The sequence below is a fragment of the Ptychodera flava genome, chromosome 9, assembly GCF_041260155.1.
Source record: "Ptychodera flava strain L36383 chromosome 9, AS_Pfla_20210202, whole genome shotgun sequence".
Classification (NCBI taxonomy): Eukaryota; Metazoa; Hemichordata; class Enteropneusta; family Ptychoderidae; genus Ptychodera; species Ptychodera flava.
Window position 1 is genome coordinate 18,496,660 of NC_091936.1, and position 20,021 is coordinate 18,516,680.

Genomic DNA, 20,021 nt, shown 5'->3' on the forward strand with positions numbered 1-20,021 from the left:
CTGAACTGAGAAAGAACGAAAAAGGAAGGATGAAAAAGTCAAACTTACTTTTCTTCAGAGCGAAATTTATTTCTGAGAGGAGAAATATTTCATGTGAGGGCGCAATTACCTATAATGCATAGCAAACTCTTTCTAGCGAGAGTAAACATATTTTTGGGAAGAGTAAAACATTTTTCCGACGAGCAAAACTTTATTTTAACGGCGGCGGAAGTTAAAGTATCCCACCATGCAACACCCAAGTTTGATGACCCAGAGTCTCCGAGACAACCATGACTGACTTCATCGGCGATACAGGCACGCTAGCCCGGCCCTAGCTGCAGTACAGTACCTCGAGGTTTTACCTGGGTATTTGGGTCGGACGGTTTGCCGTACTGTACTGCAGCTAGCCTAGCCCTACGATGCTGTGTGTTGGGGCCGTATAACGCCGGGAACACACAGCATCGTACGCAGGGCTATGGGCACGGGCACGCAAACGAGTCAGTTCAACAGTTGCCACTTGTCTGAGTCCCTGAAGAACGGTTTTGTGTTTGAGTGATTCGTCCAAAGACGTTGTGCGACGGGATGGACCGCATTGGATTCCTTCATTAGCTCTGCATGGGCTGTGTGTTACCGGCGTTATACGGCCTCCCACCACATAACGCCGGTAACACACAGCCCTGCCATGCAGAGCTATTCCTTCATCAGTTGCTGTGTTGTTAAATGTTATGTTGTGTGATAGTCATCTTTTCTATAAGCCAGATTCGTATTTGATAGAGTCTTCGACTGAAACTGAACCTGGCCCGCCAGATTTGACCACAGTCGAGCGTGGTTCAATACAGTAGGTGTGGGTCCACAGCTGTGGTGTTTTCGGACGGGATATGCCTTTTACGGGCTGGTTGACTTTCACGTTTTTGACCCCGCAAACCACACGTACGTGAAAGTCAAAACCAGTCCGCGACTGTGGTCAAATCTGGCGGGCTCGGTTCAGTTTCAGTTTCTATAAATTACGAATCTGGCTTCTCCTCTTAGAAAAGATGAATATCACACACATTGGCTGTGTGTTACCGGTGTTATGTGGTGGGAGACTGTATAACGCCGGTAACACACAGCCCTGCCATGCATAGCCCTGCGTACAGGTCTGTGTGTTCCCGGCGTATAATAAAACGTATAATAACGCCGGTAAACACACAGCCCTGCCATGCAGAGCTACTGGTACGCTTGCTGCGAATCGGTAGCCTTTGCCACTCGGGTAGCTTGGTCATTGGAGTGGACCTAGCATACCAGGTACTCATAAAATTGCAAATAATAATCGGGCGAGTTGGTATCGGGCGAGTTGGCATCGGGCGAGTTGGAATCGGGCGAGTTGGTATCGGGCGAGTTGGAATCGGGCGAGTTGGTTCTGGGCGGGTTGGAAAAAGTGCGAGTTAACTGGTACCCCCGTCGCACACCGTCTGCCGTCAGGACGAATCACTCAAACATAAAACCGTTCTTCGGGGACTCAGACAAGTGGCAACTGACCCGCGTGCCCGTAGCCCTGTGTACGATGTTGTGAGTTCCCGGCGTTATACGGCCCCAACACACAGCATCGTACGCAGGCAGGATAGGGCCGGGCTGGCGTGCCCGTATCGCCGATGAAGTCAGTCATGGTTGTCTCGGAGAGCAGATCGTCCATGTAGCCGAAATGAACACGAACTGTCTGATACCGGCTACCAACTCTGAGACTCTGGGTCATCAAACTTGGATGTTGCATGGTGGGATACTTTAACTTCCGCCGCCGTTAAAATAGTTTTGCTCGTCGGAAAAATTGTTTTACTCTTCCCAAAAATATGTTTACTCTCGCAAGAAAGAGTTTGCTATGCATTATAGGTAATTGCGCCCTCACATGAAATATTTCTCCTCTGAGAAATAAATTTCGCTCTGAAGAAAAGTAAGTTTGACTTTTTCATCCCTTTTTCGTTCTTTCTCAGTTCAGTTTTACCAAATTCTTAAACCACACTCATATGTAGAAAATATATCTTGAAGGAATTAGTTTTGTTGTCTTCAGAAAATAATTTCTTTCCATTGAGAAAAAAGTTTTATTCACTATATTTCAATTTGCTGCTCTGAGAAAATCTTTTTTCCATAAAGAAATTAATTTTACTCTTGGAAAAATAAAACTTTTCTTTAAGAATTTAAGTTTTCTGCTCTAAAGACATAAGGTTATGTCATTTAAGTAACTCAGTTCGCGCTCAGCAAAAATCTTAAACTCTTGCTGTGAACAATTTTTACTTATTTTCGAATAAAAAACGCTTTTGAGAAACAAATATTTTGTTCAAAGTTAAAGTTATTTTTTAAAAGTTAAAGTTTTTTTTGTTAAAAGTTTTTAAAAACAGTTTACCCCAAAAATAAAGTTTCCCCGTTCAGAAATAAAAGTTTGTTGTGGAGAAATAAAATTTCTTACAAATATTAAATATATTGCCAAGAAATATGAGTTTATGTTCAAAAGTAATAAATTTCCATGACGTGTAGGGGAGTCTGTTATCTTGAAAAAATTTTACGTTTGTTTTACAAAATAAAAAATACTTTTGAGAAACATATTTTCTTTATTGTTAAAACTAAAGCTACTTTTGAGAAGTTAAAGTTAAGATAATGTTAAGATAAAGTTGCCCGTACAAAATTAAAAGTTTGCGGTGGAGAAATAAAATCTCTTACAAATATTAAGATATTGTCAAGAAAAATTAGAGTTTATATTCAAAAGTAGTAGAGTTCCGTGGCGTGTAGGGGCCACCGTACAAAATGCCCATTTGAGGGCGCTGTTTTTAAAAAGCGGCCACCCGCTTAAAATCTGTGATTGGTTATATTTTCTTTTCAATGGTAACTGTGGCAAAATTGGAACAGGTGACAGTATACCTTTAAAGTGTGTCGAGATATAAAGTATAATCATTGACAACACAGTGCGTGGTGATTAAAAATGCGACGTTATTGTTGAAAGTGAACGCTTTTTGTGGACTTAAATTCAGTTGTCAACAATCATAGTGGACATTGCACTCCAAAGCGTTGTATATTGGAATTGTCATTTTGAACACTTGATAATTCAACACACCTTTCGAAGTAGAACTAGAAACTGGAAGAAAAATATCGAAAAATTCAAGCTACAGCTTATAGCGCTGTAACTAGTTTATCAATTTTATGATTTTGCTGTTCTCACGTCCCAACTACGCTGGGAGTGTGAAAACACCACTGTGTCGGATCGATTTGTTTTCACACTCTGTATTGCCGTGCGAGCAAAATATATTTTCGTTTGACGAATGATTTTTGTTGTCCCTGCCCAAAGCAGGGCGGATTACGAATGGACAGTCGCGTACTTATAAGTCGGAACTTTAGCGCAGGTAGACGACATACTTCGTGTACTTCCCCTATGGCACAAATTTATATGAAGATTGAGCAAAGCACGATACCATGTGGTTTTTCTCGAGGGTCTATCTTTTGACTAATACATCGCCAAATTATTAATTCTAAATGCTGTTTGAGCAGCGAGAAAAAAAAACACTTTCATCAGTAAAAGCATATGTAGTATGTATGAAAGTCCATAAGGGACATTTTTTGCGCACGAGATAATTTTTTTTTCTCACAAAAAATGTACCTTATGGGCATAAGTATGGCATTAGATATGGACTATGTATGGACTATGTTTTTCGATGGGGAATGATACAGTGGCGCTTTCCACAATAAAATGCAATTTTCTCAAATATTGAAGGGACGTGGGAAAAATATTGGGCTGAGATGGAATGTCTGACACTCGGTGGGGAATTTCTGTCACGCCGGAGACATAAGATCCCCAACTCGTATGACATATTCCATCCCAGTCCATTTGGGTGTGAGATTCGTATACCCGACAGGTGAAAACAACAACTGGTGGAGATCCACAGCAGGTTGAGCACGGTACTCACCTTCACATAGCCCGTAAAACATTTCAGTGTCGTCTATCGCCATGTTGCTGCGCTCGCCGTTACCCACGATGCCCTCGAATAAGATCTGGAACTCCATATTCAAACTGATAGGAAGTCTGACTTCCCGCCACTGGTTGCCTTGGTCACCCGTCAGGGACCATCTTTCCACCCTGCTGCCGGGATTTTCGGCTTCCATGGTGTAAACTCTAAGCGTTCCCATTTCTACAGACAATTGCCAAGAAAGAAATCAGTCGCCACGGCTGATTTTCACAGTAGTTTTCACAAATAAAATGATATTTGTGGCATGACCATCATATTTTTATTTACGCGTATTGAGAGGCCTGATTGAATCCATTGAGAATGTTGACAGTGGGCTAACCTCCAGGTTAGCGTGTTTTGTGTGCTAGCGTTAGGCTTAACTACATAACAGCGAACCTTTAGAGGCACATTCAAATACTACAACTATCACGGTTGGTTGCATCCAATCGCCTCTAAACATTATGACACAAAATGAGCGGCGAAAATTTAAAAGAATATGCAAAGAGTAATTTCGAATTTCCCGTTTTCAAAGCTTAATTAAAGGTATACAGTCACCTGTAATCTAAATATGCTCATATATGGTCAAAGGGGCGTTCCTTGGTATTCAAAATGCCCATGTGAGGGCGCTGTTTTTAAAAAGCGGGTACCGCTTAAAATCTGTGATTGGTTAGATTTTCTCTTTCCATGGTAACTGTGGCAAAATTGGAAAGGTGACAGTATACCTTTAATGTAGGCTACAAACAACGTTGAACAAAAATTTCTCGTCCGTGATCTGAATATTGAACAGTCGATGAGCGTTAAAACAAGTTTGATTTCAGTCGAATAAAATATGCATCGCTGACGCATGGCAAAAGGAGTTTGCTGTCGATGTATTCTGGTTGTAACTTCGATACGATGCCGATAAACTTACGATTCCCGTTCATGTGATAGTAGAATATGAAGCAACCCGTCACCGTTGGATCCAGGTGTTCACTAACCAACCAGGCCTGGTTTCCTATGGTTTGTGGAGGGCTCGATTCGGTGTACATGTAGAAACCTTTGAGAGAATAAATGGCAGACTTGTCAAGCAAAAACTATATACTCAATATTTTGATATTTTTTTCGAATTTTCGTAGCAGTAATACCTGTAACTTTTGATAATATTTCTATCACTTTTTCCAGAAAAGTTCATCTTCCAGTTCCTTTCACTAGTACGTTGTAGCCCTGCAAATACAAGACAGTTTGTGCAATACTCAATTTACTATTGCACGCGAATTTTGGTCCTGATGAAAATCCATTTATCAACAATAATACCTAACGTTACACACATACATGCTGTGCTAGCGAGTTGACCCATATTGTTGAACACCCAGCATTTTGACGTAATTTGGGAAAAGAACAAGAAAAAATTTCACAAACAACCCCCCCCCAAAAAAAAACACGATAAAAATAAATTTAAAAAATCAGGGTCTCACGTTTTGCCTTCAATAAAATTTTTAAAACTAGAGCATTGTCGGATACTCAGCAGAATTGTGTCTTTGTGTAGTTTGTATAAAGAACACTGTGAGCTGATCGACCATAGCCCGTGAGATGTCGACGCACTTTCTTATTTGTCTGTGGTCAAAGTCACAAGTATGAGGAGATGCTACACGATTCGGGGATCAGTAAACGCTTACCGGAGTCTGAATTCGTCGTGTGATCTCTGTCTGGCCCCGTTCCTCCGGTCGGTGTTCCTGCTTTGTCCCTCTGCCAGTCGAAGTCGTCGAGTTCTCGCTCATTCGTCCAACCACACATGTGGCCGTCGTCGAATGTGCAGTGACCTGCGTGTGGCAGAAAAGTATTTGATTAACGGTCGGGAATATAACGATAATTTCCAAGGAGATGAATCCATCATTCTGTGATGTATCACTCTAGTTTCGTTTCTCAACTTATTTTTGATACAAATGTCAAATTTCTTGAGCAAAGTCAAAATTACAAATCAAAACTCCTCGGACCACAATAATTTCACCAGTACTTTTCTTCGAATGAGTGACCTTATGTGGTTCTCGGAATACGATGAAATTCATTAATTTTTCCGGTCAGTTGTAGTATTGTTTGAAATCAGTATATAACGTTTTCTGTTAAAACATGTAACATCACAATGAACCTCTCCGAATTTAACGAAAACATATCCTGCAGGTTTTTCATCTATCGGCGATAATATATAATCAGTAATTAACCCGTAATTAGCGCCCCCTCCCCCCGGCGCAAGCAAAGATTTGTTTGGCCTGTAGCAAAAGCCATTCGGCAAATTCCGGGCTGGCTCAAGCTGTATTAAAGAACAAGAAACATGCATTACATCCCATTACATTTCTATAGTGCTGGACAATTCAACTTCTTAAAGTTACGGCTATTACTACAGACTTTCAAAATGTCGAACAAGGATTCGATGCTCTCTATAAGCAGTTTGCGATTGAATTCCCGAACAATAGTTCGCCGAATACCGATTGCAGTCACGAGTGAAGTCTGATATGTTTGTCCTACCTGGAATACCACATGACCCTGGTATTGGTAGCAAGTCATCGATGGCAATATCTCCTTTGGTGTCTTCGCCCTTGATGCCTTCAATGACAATCTGATAATCGTTGTTGCTCGTTGCTTCGAAATGTCCGTATCGCCACATGTTACCTTGTTCATCTGGAGAAAACAAACAACAGACTTATGAACAGACTTATGTCTTTGGGATAGGCAAACTTTTTTAAATAATGCCACTCACTCAAATATAAATCTTTACTTTCTTACTGCAATGTACATGTACCGTTGTCGAAAATTATTGATATACACGCACTGTGAAAATGTGATAAAGGTAGAAATTGCCATTGATTCATTTTGCACTCAAAAGCACAACATTCATCTCTCTCTCTCTCTCTCTCTCTCTCTCTCTCTCTCTCTCTCTCTCTCTCTCTCTCTCTCTCTCTCTCTCTCTCTCTCTCTCTCTCTCTCTCATGTAGAATCAAAACACAACACTGACGCGAGGTTTTCGATGGTCTAAACTTTAATACGTGACTACAAATATGCAAATAAGGATTTCTATTTGGATCTTACCATACATTTACATGATCCTCGTCTACAATAATTTTGCCAAATATTCATAAAACTAATTTCAGGCGAACATTATGCTGGGTGTGATGTCACTGATCCCCTGAAGTCTACACTATGAGTGACGTCACTCACCTGACTTCGTCCACATTTCAGGGCGGGCTCCACCGGTCTCCACATCACGGGCGTAGACAGAAAGCGTTCCAATATGGCGTCCGTGCATGTGATACCAGAATGAGAAGCACTGGACAGAGTCGGCCGGATAAACGTGACTGACCAGCATAGCTTTAAAACCAGGCCGTCTCGGAAACGATGTCTCAATGTAAGAGAACCAACCTAAAATAGTATAAAAATACGTTAATTTCAATCCCTCAATGTCTCGGTCCTTTCCACGAAATTGTATAGCCAAAGGTGTTTTTTCAGTGTAAGAAAGTGTAAACATACGATTTAAGAGATTTTTGGACCTAATGAAATTTGCAAGGGGATGTAAAGTGTCCTCCCATAACCTTTTTGGACTGTATCCACGATTTTCCCTTTTAGAACGAGACTCGGGGACAGATATTGAGATTCTATTTCTCGGTGGCTTGCTGGTATGCTGTTAATGGAATACAAGTTTTCGTCGTCTTGTTTTTGTGAAAATTGAAAACTTTACCCAAAGAGTTAAACATTGGGAGGGCTTCCATTTTAAATGCCAAATATCAGTAAAATTTAGTTAACTCGTTTCTCAAGTACATGTATCCAAGGTGACCCCTGACTTTTATTCTTTTAAGTATTTCATTTTTGAGGCGCACACTACTTGAAGTAAAAGCGGCACTCTGTTGTTTAAAAAGCAAACTGGCCAAGTAAAAGTATATGAGAAACAGCATGATATGTATAGTGCCTGTAACCTTCAAAAATTCAGAACTGAAAGATGAAGAGATACAGCTGAAGTTGGTGGCTAGTAGGTATGGCGTCAAGATACCACTTCAAACCGGCTTTGGCCAGTTCTGATGTACTGCAATCCTAAGCATCCGATCTGTTATTGGAATGAAAAACGATAGCGTACCTTCCGATGTACCGAGGGTGTGATCATACTCAGGACCGGTACTGCTCGACGGAGAACCGTCACGACCACGTCGCCAATTCATGTCGTTGTCAGGGTCGTGCGTCCAATCGCAGAAACCAGTCTCGAAATCACAGACGGCTGAAGAGGCAAAATAGAATGTCTAAGTGAGATCGAAATTATTTCCCTTTGCGGAAAGCTTCGGTTACACCCAAACCCAAGGAGGCGTGTGACTGTAACAAAATTTGACGACGTTTCTCGCAGACTAAATGTGCGAAAAGTGCGAAATGACCTGTCGACTGAAACAGGCACACCCTTTTCATCGATGCCGTCGTCACAAAAGGAAATCTTTCAAGAGACCTTTTTAAATCTTCAAAGTAAAATTATTCATTTGTCCGACTCGTTCTTGCACTTCAAGACATTACACGTAGAGCTAATCAATCAGTCAATTGTCGATTGAAGCTGGGAGACTGGTTGACTTAATTCACCAAAGCATTTATCTGTTCGTTACGCTAAACTTGGTTCACTGCGTGCATCATACATACCGTATACACTCATCCACTTCGTTTATAGTGTACATCTTGGCATTATCTAGATTTCTTACACCCAAAAAAACCTGGGCGAATCACTTGATGATCGGAGTTGGAGTTTTGACATGCAAAGTGACAAATTGTGGCACTATCAGACAAACACAGGAATTGTATACCAGAAGAGGTCAATTTTGCCCAAACTTTGGCTTTCAACACACGCGAATGTCTGATAGAGATATTGCTAACTACAACGTCATTTTCACCAATTCAGCTTTGAAATATTGATGACACCTCTCTCTGCATTTGAGTTGATTGGAAATATTGCTATATAAGCTTATACGATTTCTATAGTACTTAAGATATCCCGTGGTTATTCAGTGGTACCATTTAAGATTCCTGAGTGCAGTCTAGTATGGACTAGGTTTTGTAAGTTCTGAAACGTACAGATAAATTTTAAATTATTGGAAAAATTATGCTGTGATGAGAGAGGAGATAGCATTTTTGTAAAATATTTCACTGATTATATCCCTAGCCATACAGAATAGCCAGGTGGAAAGCAGAGATTAGTTTCACCTGTTTTTTAAAACAAAAGAATATAATTTTTCCCCGAACGGACAGAACGAAAGAAATATACATATTAACTGTACGGCCCTTTCTGAATCAGTTTATCATAACTTGCGTCCCAAAAGTACGACATTTGCAGTACCTGCAGACCGTGAGTTTTACGATTTTTATCGTAAATTTTGTGATATTCACTGAATATCTAAACTCCTTTTTACTAAAAATGTGATTGAACTATTGTTCAGATGCTTCAGAATGCTGCTTATATGTAGAGCAGAAAGGGTTATTAGAAAAGTAATCGATACTGGTATAAAACCAAATAGAATTCTGAGTAATGTATGGAAATGTGAGTAATTACTTTGAGTGACGTCATGTCCTTGCGTAAGGCATCACTTCTTTCACTTCTCACAATTGCCTCAACCCACCCTGAACATGAAAGAATTAAATGTCGACTAATATGTCACAATGCTCTATGTCTGTTGACCGTCACAGTGGTGTTTGCTTACCAGTAGGTTCGCAGGGGTATGGGTCCCAGGTAATATCGTCGACAGCGATGTCGCTCGCTTCGCCATTATTGATGTCCGCTTCAAAGTGTATCTGCAATTATCAGAGTTGATTCAGATCGATTAACATAGGTACAAACTTAAGCCCGGAGGTCACAGATGAGATCTGGTTTCTCGATAAAAAACAAAATAAAGGAGCAGACAGTCAGTCATATTTGCTGTTGATTGTCCTCTGTCACAAAAGTCCAGTACAGGAGATTTCATGACTGTGACTTATGAATTGGCAGTGACGATGGTTTATTGTTATCCAATTTTTCAAGTCGACAATCATGGTCTTTCCTTTCAAGTCGTGTTTGTTTTACCGGTTTACCAAAATATGTTTCTGTATGGTGCAAATAAGCTCCATCAACATCATTCATTGAATGGACCATCAACGCATCTTCCTGATCTTCGTTATGCCATAAACGTCATTTACGCGACAGAAGCGAAAGATATTTTTCAATACCTGAAACTGGATTCCATCTTGAATCACAGTGACGAAGACTTGATGCCACTCGTTACCCTGTGTACCCGTCCTGGTCCACAGCCTGGTGCCGGGCCAGCCCAGACGCTGTTGCCAGACATTCAACGTGCCGACGGTGGCACCGTACATGTGATACCAAAAGCTGAGACAGCTTCCCTCGCTGGAGGTCCTCGGCTGTGGGTAAACGGTCATTATTGCTCGCTGATTCATGCGGCCTTGTCCAAGGGCCACCATGTAGAAACCTGTCGGGAGTGTGTAAGAACGATTGCCCTATTCAGATGATACAGGTAATATCGACATGATGGGCGATAATAATGTTTGGACAGAGATTGCCAACACTTAGATCGCAATGCAACGTATGTTGTCGCTTGGCGGGTTTAGTTTCTGGCTGGCCAAAACCATCGCGTTCACCTGACCATCTATCAAAAGCGACATTATAAGAATGGTGATATCAGTAATAAGAACAACTATCGTCCTATTGCACTGTCGACTATTGCTTCAAAAATTCTAGAATTTGTTCTTTTGAACAGTATGGAGTTGTATCTTGACACGTCTCACTACCAGTTTGGTTTTAAGAAGGGTCACTCTACTGACATGTGCCTATTTGTTTTAAAGGAAATTGTCAATTATTACAGAAAAAATGGTAGTAATGTCATAATTACTTTTTTGGATGCTTCAAAAGCATTCGATCGTGTGAACCATTGGACATTGTTTAAGAAGTTGATTTCTCGCAAGGTTCCAATTTATATTGTAAGATTTTTACTCATTTGGTATCGGACGCAATCTATTATTATTCGTTGGGGTGATTGCATTTCATCTGGATTCACAGTTACTAATGGTGTAAGACAGGGCGGTGTCCTATCCCCAAACTGTTTAATGTATATAGTGATAACTTGAGTGCTTTGCTTGTAAAATCTCAAGTAGGCTGTAATATCGGTGGAACGTTTATAAACCATTTAATGTATGCCGACGACATTTGCTTGATATGTCCTTCTGTCAAAGGGACGCAGAAATTGATAGATATTTGTAGTTCTTATGGTACCACTCATGACATTGTTTTCAATACAAAGAAAACCGAATGCCTGTGTGTCATCTCTAACAAATCTAGAGTTGTACATTTTCCTAAAGTTTACATAAATGGTATACAAATCGCATTTGTAGAAACTAAGAAGTATCTGGGATGTCTTCTAACGTCTCACTTTTTAGACGATGCAGATATTGATCGTCAAAAGAGATCATTCTATGTTTCAGCTAATATGCTTCTGAGGAAATTTTCGCTATGTTCTTTAAGGGTAAAATGTATGATTTTAAAGCCTATTGTTACCAATTGTACGGATCTCACCTTTGGTTTAGATATTCTCTTGGGGCTATGATGAAACTGAGAGTTGCTTATAATAATGCTGCCCGTATTTTTCTGGGATACAGAAAGTTCAGTAGTGCAAGTTCCATGTTTGTTTCAAACGATCTGTATAATTTGACAGTTTACTCAGGAAAAAAAATGTATGGCTTTATGGTACGAATATCTATATGTGATAATGTAATTATTCAGCAAGTGAATCAGTGCTTGAATTTCTCATCTGAATTACGCAAGTTTTGGATTGATTCTCTTTTCTAGTGAGATAAGGTTGGCTGTCAGCACCCTCACCGGTGCTTTATTCCACGTGTCTTTAAGTTTATTCTTTCATTTTTGTAATAGTGTTTCTATGGACAATTGATGTCCGATTTAAAGAGAAATAAATAAATAAATAAATTATGCCAAAGTAGATTGCTCCAATTTCGCGATCACTTCACCATCACCGCGAGAGTCTGCTGAAGTTTATTCCTTTAATTTACTCTGTTTTGATATCTATATGTCCACAGACTTGAGGCAAGTATAGCAAGTATTATAACTCGCCACATGCTCATTCCGTGTCGCCATTCGCCAGAATACGTCACGTGACGAGAAAATAGATACGTCTAGTCCCCACCGGATCGAAAAAAGTGACGTCAGAGGGTATTTTTTGAAAAGCTATTTCCCTAGGGAAATAGTTCTGACCAAATTTGGAAAAGTGCCCGGTCACGTGACCGTCACGGGCGAAGTGTCGTCTGCAGCTTTGCAACAATGGCGGGTGACTGGAATGTGATGTGCGTCCGGGATAGGTGACGACACATTCTCTAAAACAGATTTTCCAACATTTTCCAACATTCCAACAGCGTAGGAACTTGAACAGCTCATCGACGGAAAAGATTAAAGTGCAACTAAGGATGTCGCTAGGTATGCTTCGAATATTTTTTGAAAGAAAGTAGTACCACGTACAACTGAAACCGCTGTACATCGCTCAGTGAACTTGTCACAATGGATTGTTGCGGTGCAAAATATCAAAACACATTAAAACTATAACAATACAACATGAGCATGTGGTGTGTTATAAAACACCTATAGCGTGGTCTTTATTCGGGCTATAGCGCTCGTCTATTACCCCTCGTGGCCGTGTGTTACCAGAAACACATCGCTATACCCCGAGGCCGAATAGCGATGTGTTTCTGGTAACACACGGCCCCTCGGGGTAATAGACGTGCGCTATAGCCCTCATGACCAGGCAATAAGCAAGTACTTTGCAGTGGTAACTGCATTGATAGTAAACTTAATGTAGCCCCAACCAAACGCGTCAACCATCTAAATATGTTTTTTTTTCAGTATTTATCTATATTACTGACCGTCTCTAGTGCCTCTGGTGCGATCTTCATCGGGGCCAGTGGCTTTTCCTGGAGTCGACCCTGACCTACGCTCCCAGTCAAAGTGGTCCACGTCAATATCATTTGGTTCTTGAATCCATCCGCAAGTTCCACTCTCAAAGTCACAAGTTAATTCTGAACGAAAAGCAACAACAACCGCCATTTTTGGAAGGCCTATACGGCATTTGCTTGAGGGAGTGTCACATTATTTCAGCTCAGTATAAACATTCCTTTTTTCAGTATCATGCCTTGAAATATGTAATGGCCTTCGGGTGAAAGTTCACAAAAATTAATCATGTAAAGCACTGCATTGCAGATTTGGGGAAAAGTGCGAATGAACAGTAAAGGTGACGATAACCGATACCGAGCGAACTCTCTCGCCTCTTGAGTTTTTCAAAATGTGTTTCACATGATAACGTTGCTAACTTGTTAATGAAGTATTTATTTGTGATTAAATGATCTGTAAATGAAATGTGAAAGTGACTGTAACATAAATTACGTAATTACCACTTGCATACGGTTTGTTGTCACTTGGGTGGCAGTCAAAGAGCTCGATCTCATCAACACACACGTCGGTAGCCTCGCCGACAAATGTGCCGAGAAGTGGGTACGACTCGAACTCTACTGCCCACCCCGCTCCGTGCTCGCCGATGAACAGTTCTGCCCTCTTCCATTCATCGCCCTGGTCGTTCCTTTTGATCCAAAGGATGTAAAGCGTGATGAAGTCATCCGGGTCCTGAAGCTGGACGGCCAATGCGCCGGTGTCCTTACCGCTAAGGTGGTACATAAAGGTCATCTTGCAACTCTGGCCGAGCCTTCCCTTGGTCTCAGTGATTAGGAAGGCCGCGAAGTAAAACAGCGAACTGTCTCCCTTTACCATCATATAGTGTCCTGTGTACGAAGATATGCCATCACCAATCAGTAAATCGGTCATCAATCGATATATACATTTATCAACCAATCAACAATGGACATTAATCACCGAACCAATCGGCAATGGATCTTAATAGCGATGGTATTGCCAAATCCAAAATAGTGGCACAGACAATAGACCGTAATTTGGAAATTATGATATCTCCTGTGCTACAACAACATATATATCCACGCACAGATATATGTAATTATATCATTACCAGTATATTGATGGCGCAAATACAGCGATCTGATTGGTTGATACTCGAAAAGAACCGTGGTATACTGGCGATATACCGCGGCTGGCATACGCGCGAGCTCTCAGCTTGAGCAAAAATCTGTTTTTGTCTTTCCTTGCCAGGATTTCAATATACTTGATATAATAGCAATAAATCACACCCGGCGACTGTATACCACTCGATTTTGACCAGCTCATTTGCACTCGCTATCGCTCGTGCATACATGTCGTGAACTGGTCAAAATCTCGTGGTATACTGTCGCTGGGTGTGCTTTATTGCTTAAATATACCACCACTACTATGCAACCATTATAACTCTAACTCTTAAGTTTTCTCTCTGTTTGATTTTTTGTTTTATTTTATTTTTTATTTTATTTCATTTAAAAAATTAAGCTCAATGTTACCGAAAGGAGGAAACAGAAAAAGTGTTGATATCGGGCATTATTTTCAAACGAAGGAAGACAATCTTTTGATCGGGGTGTGCACATGACAGGTCGAATTGTCGGAAACTCGCACACGAGAGAAAGAGCGCGTTTTCTTTTCTGGAGACAAACCCCTTTATGTGTACTCACCATCGGTGTTGCCTGCACCGTCTCGCTCTGGGGCTTGGGTCGTTGGACTGTCACCTACGTGGTACCTCTCCCAGTAGTAAGCGCCACCACTGGCATCCTTCCAGCCGCACTGACCTTCTTCAAAATCGCACGTAGCTGTGACCAATCAAAAGGAAAGCAGGGGATTAGATTAAACCGTTTACCAGAGTCTGTGCGTTCACAGGAAAGGCGTGTCCTTCTAGCCGCAGTCCAGTGTACCTTGTAAAGGACTACCCTGGGCTTTAGAAGTACATGTATTTACCAATCCGGTTTATTTTGTGAGGAACCAGTCGCACAGTACCCTAAAGCAAGGGCGCACAAGAAAGTTGATAAGATGAAGGTAGCGGCTCTAGCAACCAAAGTAGAAATATCGAAGCTGTTGCAGCTGCTGAACTTCGAATTTGAAATATTTACTTGTGTTCTTATTACCTCGCTCATTCAGTATATAAAGTTGAAAAAGGACACGTTATTCACGAGTTCGACACCACGGTGGAAATAAGTTTTCAACTTTTCTGTGTTATATCCCAGCACTTTTGTGTTTGTCCTTTTTCGTTTGTATTGTATGTTTTTTTAAGTTTTAAAGTGCTAAATAAATCAAATCAAATCAAAGAGTTAAGCAACCCGCTGTCTAACACTATCTCGGTATTTCACCGACCAATGGGCGGGTCCCGACACGTGCTTGTTTTCGTGAAATTGAATTTGCCATTAACATCTGAATGACATTCAGTATACTACCTACCACAAACGGCCTCGTCATATGCGTTCGGACAGTTTACTTGGAAATCACATCTCTGGGTGTCGGGAATGCACGTGATGATTGGATCGTCACAGTCGAACTGACCGGGTGGACAGCGAGGAGGAGGTGTCGGGTCGGGCTCTACGATCGGCAAGGCGCCACTGTACTCTTGGCACTCAGGCGTCAAAACGATGTCGTCAATGGCAACATCTCCAAAGTTACCCTCTCCGACGATGACCTCAAAGACGACCTGTCACAATGGAGACTTGGGGGTTTAACTCCGATTAAAGGTATACTGTCACCTGTTCCAATTTTGCCACAGTTACCATGGAAAGAGAAAATCTAAACTATCACAGATTTTAAGCGGGTGACCGCTTTTTAAAGAGCGCCCTCACATGGGCATTTTGAATACTAAGGAACGCCCCTTTGACCATATTTTGGCATATTTCGATTACAGGTGACTGTATACCTTTAAGGTTGATTGAGCCTCGGGGACAGATATCCGGACACAAATTTTACAACAATTTGTGTGGGCTCATTTTAAGCTCTCGGAATAAGGAAAAAATTCACCATCTTCGTTTTCCGAAAAACGACAATTTTTATTTTCCTCCATAGAGTTAACATAGGGATGGCGGCCATAAGGTAATATTAGGTTATTTGTTTCTCTAGTACCAAACTTTGCACGGTGACCCCAGATTTTTTTCTATTGACTTTGCAAGAGAATGGGCGAAAGTTTAATAGAGGATAGTTTGAGCAAAAGTTTAAGTCTTTTCATTTCGAGGCTAATACTACCTCAATTAAGGCTGAAAATACTTGGCCCTCACTGAGGCACATTGCAATTCTACATAAGTCTGCCGAGTAAGCTTTGATCAAATAATTCATCTTAAGAGCCCCCTTAGTACGAAAACTGCGGGAGCATAGATTCCGTGCACACTTTACTCTCCACGTGAACGTGATATTCATTGGCATAGATATCAGCAGCACTATACATTATTTCCCAAACAAGGGACTGTGTGCATGAGGGCAGGTGACCATTTGATGGTTAGCCCAACGTCAGGAGAGCAAATTGTCTCCTGCCTCATTGGTACATAATTTCTTGTCAAGGTTTTAACTTTTTATTACACAGTTCTCACTCCAACTTTTGATATATTTGCAAATGCCAATAATATGCTTTATTCCCATGACAGACGAAAATCCATTAAATATAGAACGATTTCCATCATTGAACGGTGCACTGACATATTTAAATCACCGTTATGTGGTCTATCGATTTTTTCAGATTTCCTAAGTAAAATTTGTAATATGGTCAACGTTAAATGCCGAAATTGTTAAGTTCAAAACAGTTCTGGATGACTTTCCGTCAAATGATTACTTTGCGGACTACTACATCATCAACAAGTTACTTGAATCCCATGGGGCACCCAACGTTCAATGAGGAATGTAAGACCCAAAAAACGATTTGTTTCTGGTCCTTGACATTCAGCAAAAGTGATTTTCCCTTCTTTTTTTCATTTTTTTTTATTCCCATCAATGTTGATTTAGCAATATCGATGCAACATTTACTGTCTTTTATTACTGGCTACAAAATATTTCCGTCTTCTTTTCAGTATTTTTGGACATGCAAAACAGGGATATCGAGTATAGCTGGTGAGCATGTAACCCCCCCCCCCCCAAAAAAAAAAGGACATGGCGCACAGGTCCTGAAATGACGCACGCGCTGACCAGAAACAAATCTTTTTTTTGGTCTAATAATAAGAATTACACTTATTGTTTTATAACAGTGAAGGCTCTCCTATCTTACACGTATTCTACAATCCATCCATCCATCCAACTTATTATCTATAATGTGTCCCTGAATTCTTGTCTTTCTGCCAATCTATCTGATTATTATCTACCGATATATCCTTCAAATTTTATCAGTCTATGGGGGAAGCTGTGTTCAAAAACACGAAATTTTTAGCTTTAATTATGTATTCTGACGAGTTTGTCGGTGGTGTATATATCCATGATATGGCTTTGATGTGACATGACATGACTAAAGAAGACGAGACATGTGATATGATATGATATGATATGATATGCTATGATATGCTATGATATGATATGATATGATATGATATGATATGATATGATATGATATGATATGATATGATATGATATGATATGGCATTGCATGATGTCCTTTCGTGTCATGTAGTATTGTGTAGTGTCGTGAGCTCTGATCTTTACGTGATCTCACTTTATGTGATCCGAGGGGATGTGTGTGGGACTGTGAGTGACGTAATGCGACAAGTTAGTTGACGGGATGAGAGGGGATTTGATTGGATGGGATAGGACGGGAGGAAAGATAAGAGGATACTAAAATACGTACGGTATTTCTTTTAAAAGATATCGCTTTTAAATCTGTTTTACCTGGAAATTTGCTGATTCGGAAATAACTGTCGCGTGTCTTATCCACCAATCACCGGAGCTAGTGTCCCTATAGAACAAGGAGTTCTTCGGCCCGTTGATTTCAGTCCTCGTGTAAACTTCAAAGCTTCCCACGTGATCTCCCCAAATATGGTAATAGAATCGCAACTGTTGAAAAAAAAAAGGAATAAAAGTTAAATTCGCTGCAGAGTGGTCTAAGAAGATAATTCTGAGGAAACACAATTATTGTTATATATATATAATCGTTATTACTCCATTGTACGAAACATGTAACGGACCTGTGATGTGACATTTCATAGAATGTTTGACGATATCATGCTGGCGATGAATTAACACTGACTGCCATAGTGACATCAATATGCAGTGTTACATCCCAATCCATGTTCTCTGAGATGTGACACACGGTGGAGTCTCAAAAGCATACATGTCGCGCGAAATTCTCTACGCCCTTAAGAACAATCGTTTTTCCTTTGGAAATTTTGAAATTGGGAGAAATGAGAAGCCAGGAAATCAGGTGATTTGCATTCACTTGCATAAATTAACTCTTTTTATAACGCAACTTACGACTACTTGACAAGCTGAAAGGTGAACCCAACCAATATTGTAATCTTCAGTTAACAAATTAATTAAAATTGAACGAATATTTGCCCAAAAAGTGATTTTGAACCCCGTGTGGGGTGCAAGCGCCACTTAACCAGCAATAGTTATCGGGTTCTGATAATTCTTATCATGTGATAGAGCAACTAAGAGCATATTCAGAGACTAAAAGACGATAATCGTACGGAAATTTACAGACTTGACGTCGCAGTATCATTATCAACACCGAATGCGTCGTGTATATGCATCGCTAGATTGTAAACCACATCGCTAGATTGTAAACCACCCCCGAAACAAAATCGGGTTCCAGGGCGGGTACTCAAGAAGAATTAACGCTGTCAATGTTTAGTGGTTTACCTCGCAAGTTCCCGGTCGGAAATTTGTCGTCAAGAACCGGGCGACGTCTCCCTGCCTCCTCGGAAAACGGGTGTCGACGTACATGTACCAACCAAGCCCCGTGTTTCGAGTGTGGTCTCTGGAAGGCCCCGTCTCTCCGCTGATTTCCGACGCCAGTCCTTGGTGTCTCCACCAGCTAATGTCATGGTAGTCATCGTTCTGGTAGCCGCAGCTTTCTTCGTATTCGAAATCGCACATGTGGTAGTTACCTGCTCGAAACACAGAGCAAAGGTGCATGACGTTCAGGTTTATTCTCTAGGACAGAACAATGCAATGCTTGCGTTAAACCACGGGGAATTAATTTTATTAATTTTGATAAAAATGTGAATTTATTATTAACTTTCATAAAAATATGAAAATAATAATTATTATCACCATCGTCGTCATCGTCATCATGCAGCAAAAATTCATACCAAGGTTCGCCAACCTTTACTTAAAGTACTCTTCCCTATACGTAAGGACAGTTGCATTAGTAAAAAGTGTACAATAATGTTGCCCTTACGACAAGTTCAATGAGCGAATTCGCTTGCTGCAGCTACCACCCAACAATCTTACTGAGAACCCGTTCAAAGGGATTTGTAAAATTTATATGAAATAAGTCAACTGTAACCATCAGGTCGAATACATGGGTTTTCTTGACGGAGTGCACTTTTTGACATAAAAGACGCAAGCTTACCGCAGTCTCGTTCATCGGAATCGTCGCCACAGTTGTCCTCAAAGTCACAGAGTACGTCGTAGTTGGCACATGCACCGTTGTCGCATTGGAACTCTATACAGTTAACCGACGGGGCTACAGAGGTCAAAAGAACGGTACGAAATGTCAGTGAACAACATCCTTCCATACCATACTAGAAATATCAACAGACTCTGAATTGCGATATTTAACCATATTTAGGCACTGTCATTGACGCATTCACACTGTGAACGACTTGATAGTTTAAGAAAGAACGAAGTCATGAACTTCTTGGGTTTTTCAGTCGTTTGCTGTATTCCTATACCACGTCAAATGTTGAATGACTGTACTGTCCAATTAAATTTATAAAAAGGTCAGACTTATCACATTCTTTCGTAACATATGTTAACATATGTTAACAAGATGTTTTAGAAAAGGTGTACAGGAGTCTCATAGAAAGTGTGATACCTTTTAGTATTACAGTGTGGTATGGTAACTTGAGTGTTATCATCAGGAATAAGTTGGAAAGAGTAGTGAATATGGCCGGAAAAACGATTGGCAAGAAACAATG

General features: G+C 40.6%; 1 protein-coding gene across 2 annotated transcripts in view; it reads right to left on the reverse strand.

The window, feature by feature from the left end:
- LOC139140234 (MAM and LDL-receptor class A domain-containing protein 2-like) overlaps positions 1–20,021 on the reverse strand; it is a 54,532-nt gene that overhangs the window by 6,605 nt on the left and 27,906 nt on the right. For both annotated transcript variants that reach the window (XM_070709334.1, XM_070709333.1), the window contains exons 16-30: positions 19,454–19,567; positions 18,739–18,986; positions 17,767–17,931; positions 15,358–15,604; positions 14,601–14,735; positions 13,386–13,769; positions 12,861–13,013; positions 10,146–10,405; positions 9,644–9,734; positions 8,050–8,187; positions 7,140–7,340; positions 6,450–6,602; positions 5,603–5,746; positions 4,858–4,983; positions 3,909–4,130 (exon numbers count right to left, since the gene is read on the reverse strand). In XM_070709334.1, coding sequence (XP_070565435.1) covers positions 3,909–4,130; positions 4,858–4,983; positions 5,603–5,746; positions 6,450–6,602; positions 7,140–7,340; positions 8,050–8,187; positions 9,644–9,734; positions 10,146–10,405; positions 12,861–13,013; positions 13,386–13,769; positions 14,601–14,735; positions 15,358–15,604; positions 17,767–17,931; positions 18,739–18,986; positions 19,454–19,567 — 2,781 coding nt within the window. The remainder of the gene's footprint in view (positions 1–3,908; positions 4,131–4,857; positions 4,984–5,602; positions 5,747–6,449; positions 6,603–7,139; positions 7,341–8,049; positions 8,188–9,643; positions 9,735–10,145; positions 10,406–12,860; positions 13,014–13,385; positions 13,770–14,600; positions 14,736–15,357; positions 15,605–17,766; positions 17,932–18,738; positions 18,987–19,453; positions 19,568–20,021) is intronic.